Source organism: Glycine soja, chromosome 3, assembly GCF_004193775.1.
Source record: "Glycine soja cultivar W05 chromosome 3, ASM419377v2, whole genome shotgun sequence".
Classification (NCBI taxonomy): Eukaryota; Viridiplantae; Streptophyta; class Magnoliopsida; order Fabales; family Fabaceae; genus Glycine; species Glycine soja.
Window position 1 is genome coordinate 12,722,985 of NC_041004.1, and position 7,024 is coordinate 12,730,008.

Here is a 7,024-nt window from a genome sequence, read left to right on the forward strand (position 1 = left end):
TCACCCCAACAAAGTCAAGTAGTGGAAATCTGTACCTGTTTGTTTTGTAGGTACTATCTATAAAAAAACACCAGATGACATGCATTACATAACTTTACTGCATCTGGGTGACACCAAAATAGATCATGCACCACAATTTCATCCTTCAATCTATGCCAATGAATGTATTGATCACGTTCGAAAAGTTTCATCAAATGTTGCATTTCGGTATCAGCTCCTCTTATTGAAGAACGATATGCATTTCTTGCATTGTAAATTTGTTTGATCGTGGTGCAACTGTTGACATTGTGTTCCTTCAACGTTAGCAAGATGTTTTTTGGTTTCACCATCGACTTTGTCATATCAGCAATAATTTTTTTTTCATCCTTAGTCAATCGCCTAGCGTATGGATGTCCAACTAAGGACTTGGCCAATTCATGATTGTGAATCCCACAGATCAACTTCACCATCCAACCTTTCCCTCCATGCACTGGTTTCTCACGAAGCCTGAAGGGACAATCACATTTCCTACTCCCAGTGTCTCTTCTAACGAATTCTTTATTCCTACACTTGTACATACCATTCCTTTCACACCCAATTAAGACAAATGAATTTCTTCCTCTGCTACCGGTATCTATGTCAGACCTCATAATCACTACAACAAATCTGTTTTCATGGACAACTGTTCGAACCCACTACAAAACATCATCTCGAGTACCAAATACCTACAATGCAACCCCAACATATTAATTTTTATACAAAACATCAATTCAACCAAATGACTCAAACTAATCAACATGATTACCTGAGACGTATTAAAAGCATTCGAACAATCAACATGTGGTTCATTCACACCACATTCTTCTTCATTATCATAATCATAATTCATATGAACTTCTTGTGACATCGTATAGTCATACGTCCATTAATCTTCGTCCATCTTAACAACATATTATTAAATTATGCATCATACACAAGTACATTCAAATTATCATATAACCACATCCAAAAATTGACTACATATTAACTAACAAACATATTAACTAATACAAATACATTCAAAATTTATAACTACATTATTTACTTAAACTAAACTTAACACTATAATTAACAACTAATAAAACATTTTTCTACCACAACAAAATACAATTATTTTACCTAAATCATTTAATATTATACCAAAATCATTATACCTAATTAAATCAATTATCCACAATTTAAAAAATTTCAAATACAAATATTATAAATTATAATATATATATTATATATAAATTAAAAAAATTAACATTCCGGAAGAACTTCTTCCAGAAGTTCACAGTTCTTCTTCCGAAAGACGTTCTTCCGGAAATTCACAGTGCTTCTTCCGAAACAACTTCCGGAAGTTCATAGTTTTTCTTTCGGAACAACTTTTTCCGATAGTTCATAGTTCTTTCGGAAAAAGTTTTTACCATTTTACGGTTCACCTTCTCCAATAAATGCATACCTCTGACGAAATAGGAACAACAACGACGAAATGTGTACCACCAATATTTAACCTTCACTGAACGGTTACTTCAAACACACAAACGGGACCACCAAAACTTCAAAAGCTTTTTACGAAAAAGGAATACAAAGAACACCGGGATGAAAGTGAAAGCAAAAAGGTGTAAAATGAAAAAGCAGCACAGTAAATTTAAAGAAAACAACACAATAACAAAATCATCATTAAATATACATTAAATATTATTTTATTTCTGATTATTATTATAAAATGAAATCTATTTTTACTTCACGTTGTTATAAAATTAAAATTATTTATTTATTATATATTAAGTTTTGTAATACAAATAAAATGTTATCATAGTAAATATTTTATATTTTTTAAAAAATATACGAATTAAGTAATTTGTATGATTCAAATTATACTCAATTGTCACAAAATTTATTATTCAAATTTATATGCACATAAAATATGAATTAGAAATATTAGTCATAATTATGTATACTAATAATTTATGTATAATAATATTATTTATTTTATAACATAATTGATTTATTAGAAAAAAAATTTATTAGAAAAAAAAATTTCATTTAAAAAAAACCATTTAAAAAATAACTTCCGGAAGAAGGTTCCTCCGAAAGAAGAAATTGGTCTTCCGGAAGAACCATCTTTCGGAAGAAGTTCCAGAAGACATTCTTCCGAAACTTCTTCAGGAAGTTCTTTCGGAAGCCCACCTTCTTCTTCCAGAAGAACCTTCTTCCGGAATTTATTCCGGAAGAACGTCTTCCGAAACTTAATCCAAAAGAAAGTTCTTTCGAAAGACGGGATTGCATAAGGGCAATTTTGCCCATTCACTATTTGTTGGGTGCACCAGCAATGTTGCTGGGTGCACGTAGCATGTCCCCTAGTCCTTTAGGATGTAGTAACTGAAACGAAGCCTATCTAGTAGTAGCACAGTAGTTGGTTGAATAGGATGTGTAAGGATTATAAGCCTCCTAGTATTGTGTTCAATTCCTATGAAAAAAAAAAACCTATCTAGTAGTAATTGTTAGCAGTGTTATTTTATTTTGTTAGCAATTGTTCGTTTCTGATATATACATCCAGTATACATTGAAATTTGTTGACCAGCCCTACAAATCATTGAATATATATTGGGACTCAACGGTTCGCACAAAATTACTTCAAAGTTCAAATGATTTTGTCAACTTTCATTATATCATGTAATTGAAAATAATGTAAATAATAAACAAGAAAAGGAACCAAGGACAGAAACACATTAAGTGAAGCATGTAACTTGTGAGGGCATGGAGGGCATATCAATCTGAATTCCCATACACAAGACTAGAATACCTGAATGAAGACTTCCGCAACATTAGTACTAGTTAAGTTTCTGGCTTCAGCCCGAGGTAGCTCATAATTCTTCCCAGCAATAAGTTACCACATAGCAATCTTTTTTCGTTAAAGCTAACAGTAATTTAGCATAGAAGTTAACTTAAAAACAGGCAAGAAAGAAAAAACAATCTCACAGCACGGTTATAAGATCCCAACCATCAAAAATGATTGTGCATTAGCAATGCATAAAGTCTAAAGAGACATTAACCAGACAACAATATGTAATATTCGATCATATAATATATGCTTGGTATCAGATAAACCATACAAAGGTTTTGAAAACTTTTATAGGGACTAGATTGAATTTTGAGTGAAACTATATAAATCAAAGGAGAAATTTAATCTTGTATTTAAAAAAATTAAGGAAACAATCCCCCAGCATATCTATTATATTAATTTTGTATTTTCATTTAAAAGAAAAAAATAAAAAACAAAATAATATAAAAAGAAATGCAAGTAACACTATTATTAAGTGAATTTCTATGTTAGTTTTTTAGTGGGGCCAGTATGAGATTTCACCCAATAATAGATAGTGTTAAAAAGGAAGTGTCACTAGCATTCTGTAAGAAACAAGTAGAGAATAATAAATGTACTCAAGAATTGCAGAAACAAATAAGAAAGAATGTATATATTATTCCTCAAGATCAAAGGTGCCCAAACAAGGAAATGAGTATACAACTGCCCAGGACTTCGAGAGCCTGGTCTCTCCCCAAATCTGTTACAACTCCCTTAAAAACTTGTTAATTCCCTCTTATACCCCTTTTCATAGCACTTATTATAACAATTCTGATACACTAACAGGACTGGGCCCATCTAATTTGGACTTCTTCCTTATCCTTCTACTAATGTATACATTTTTAATTGGGTCTAACACATTTCTCAAATATAAAACACAAAAGTTAAACCAATTATGTGTCTCATTAAGATTGGCAACATAACACATCTAGGACATATATTCCTTATGCAGATGACTATCCCCATGTTGGACTGGATATTCATTGTGCAGATCTCTCTTTGTTTCAGCACTGTTTTTTCTTTGGCTGTACAAAGAAAAAGTTCATTTTGATTATCATAACCACTATACCGATGACATACCATTTTTCTTAATACAACTTCTACAACGCGGTTAGAACAGAACTTTTGCATTAGTACAGAGTCACACAGAAAAAACAAATGCAAAATCCCCAGACAGCATTAGCACAGCACAGAACTTCAAAATGTTCAATCCGTAGTGATGACCTCCTTAATATCAGGCCCTGAAATTAATCAGTCGCGGGCATCTTCTAATGGACTAACCTCCCCAAACCATCTAGGTGGATCGTAACCATGCCCACCTAAAACATATGGAATTAAATAGTAACCCATTGAAAACAAAAAATGTAGCTTAAATTAAAAAAATAAAATAAAAGCAGAACATGAATCAAAGTTATTAGTCAAATACAATACCAAGGGGATTGCAACGACATATACGCCACGCAGTTAAAACTGTACCCTTCACCGCTCCATATCGCTTATATGCCTCCATGGAATACTCACTGCAGGTTGGAATGTATCGACAGCTCTTTGGCAAAATTGGTGAAATTTCCCCTGCACACATGAACAGCATCTTAGTGTAAACAACTTAATTAAGTGTTTATTCAATAATCTTTTAGGCCTGATTGGAAAAACAACTTAATTAAAGGCATATTAGGTAAGTACTTATCATGTAAACAATTTTGTATATGTTGTTTCGATAATCGAAGAGAAAATCGGGTTAAACTGTTTTCATATAAGTTGTAAGCTGTTTTCATTAGCTATCCTGAAGAGCTTATAGAAATAAGCTTAAAAACAGCTTATGGACATTTCACAAGTTATTTTCAAGAGTTTTCTCAAACACTTGCACAAATGCTTATGGCATAAAATAAGTCAAAACAAGCTGTAAATAACTTCTTTTAAATGAGACTAAAATAAGAGCTTATCCATAAGCTTAATAGAAAAACTAAATAAAATAAGTTAAAAAGAAGAAAAAGAAAAAGATTATTCTGACCAGCTTGCAAAACTTGATGAAATAAGTTGGAAAAAATAATCTAGCATACCCCAATGCTTGGAGGCTCCACGCTTAGCAAAGGTATGGGGAAGGGTTATTGTACGCAGCCTTACCCTTGCATATGGCATAGAGGCAGTTTTCAGATTTGAACACATGATGAAATATGTTGAAAAGAGCTTAAAATGAAGTTATAAGCTACTTCTATAAGTAGTTCATATAATCTCTTCCAAGGTTCCAAATGAAACAAAGAAATTCATATTTTTCATAACAAGCTAAACCAATCACACACTACATCGACAAAAATGAAAAATCATAGGAAATTCCAAAGAGTGTAATCTCTTCGGAGGTTACAAATTCTCCCTAATTCAGAATCAGCAACCAATATTTTATAGATTAATTTTGAGAAACAAAGTCATATTTTTCAAAACAAGCTAAACCAATCACACACTACATCAACCAAAAATGAAAATGCATACGAAACTCCAAAGAAATTAAAATAAAAGTAAAGGACCAATAACAATTCATGTAACGGCAATGAGCCAATGACCATTTGGAATCGAAAATTAGTCCCATGGTTTTAAATAGCAGTCCGCAACTGCAATAGCAGCCACAATATTGCTGTTTTGCTAGTGTCCACAACCGCATCGGCCCGTAATTGTGGTGTGATTTTCAATCACATGAAATACCACAAATAGCCACAACGGAACTGCGTTGGTGCAGCAACATAGCCTTTAACACCGTCCTATTATACTTTTTTATTGTCAAAATTAAATTAAATTTTAGATTTCAATCTTCTATTTTGAATTTCTAAGAGACGATGGTCGAATGTGTTTGGCTATATGGGATGTTAGGAGATACCAAATCTTAAAATGAATGAAAAATTATGTTATGTTATAAATAAAAGATATGCAAATGATTAGAATAATTGTATAATTCATTTTACATCTAGTGAAAACATATAATAATTTCACGCCGCAACAGTCACAATCCGCATCGCAGCAGCCACATGATTAGTCCGAACCGTTAAGTTTGTGGCTATTTACGTTATGTACTACAAAATTTTAATAGAAATGATGAAAGAAAAAAACAGTTACTCTGGTAGAATCTCAACATGGACAGCGCAACCTTGACTCCTAAACTGTTCACTTCGCCATCTGAGAAAGATTTTAACAGTCAAAATCAAATTCCTAGACAAGTAAATTAGCTTAGCATACAGAGACAAGAGAGAGAGAGAGGGAGAGAGAAAGAGAGAGAGAGCACCTTGGACTGTTTCAGGGTTCGAATCTTCCTCCAGTGCACGAACGAATGGGGTGCGATGAAGTCGTCGGGTTTGGAAAGGAGAGTGACGCTGGTTGACTTTGATTTTAAGAGAAGATAGATTAGGGTTTCGAATTGGTGTGGGAGAATAGGAGTTGAGGGGTAGAAGGAGAGTGGCCATGGATCACGCGCTACCGCTACGATGCCTTGCGACCTGCGCGCGACGTTCAAGGACTAGAAAATTGTGCTTTGTTTATCACAATATTATAATACAAGGATATGCGTTCAATTTATTCATTTTTGAAAAAGAAAAGGTTAGGTATTTACCAAAAGAATTATCTTTGCACTAATAATTAATAAAAATCAGGGTTTATACGTTTTAAATTCTTAAACTGTTTTCATATGTTTTAATTTCCTTAACCTTTTTTCTTAGTTTAGTCCTTAATTTTTGTCTCTTGCTTTTATTACTTTTAGTTTCTAGGGATGAGTATAGGATTCATTCATTAAAAGCTTGACCCATAAAACCTGTATTTTAGATCAATCAAATAAGTCTCTTCAAGAAATAAATAAACTTTTTTTTTTCAAGTTCTGTATTTGGTCGGTAAAAACTGGTAGATAAAACAATTGGTTCAAGGGGTCAAATAATAATTTGAAAAAATATATAAAAACAATATTTTTAAAAATGTATAAAATTAGAAGAAAAAATGTTAGACTTTATTTTTCAAGTTAAACGCAACAAATTAACAATACTAACACATTGGACTTAGGCGGGTTAAGTGGATAGTCTATGAGTTTGCGAATAAAGTCTAGTAGGTCCCCCGGCTTAACAAGTCGAACTCAAAAACTCAATATAAATATGTGACACCCCATTATTTGCAAGATTTACGAGC

The 7,024-nt window shown here is 32.5% G+C and overlaps 1 protein-coding gene across 1 annotated transcript; it reads right to left on the reverse strand.

Annotated features, from left to right (window-relative positions):
- Window positions 1-3,451: 3,451 nt before the first annotated feature.
- LOC114406176 (UPF0161 protein At3g09310) lies at window positions 3,452-6,403 on the reverse strand. The gene is made up of 4 exons (XM_028368809.1): window positions 6,138-6,403; window positions 5,972-6,031; window positions 4,298-4,438; window positions 3,452-4,185 (listed from the first exon to the last, which is right to left on the reverse strand). Exons 1-4 carry the CDS (start codon window positions 6,313-6,315, stop codon window positions 4,118-4,120), a joined length of 447 nt encoding a protein of 148 aa, XP_028224610.1. The 5' UTR covers window positions 6,316-6,403; the 3' UTR covers window positions 3,452-4,117.
- Window positions 6,404-7,024: the final 621 nt, after the last annotated feature.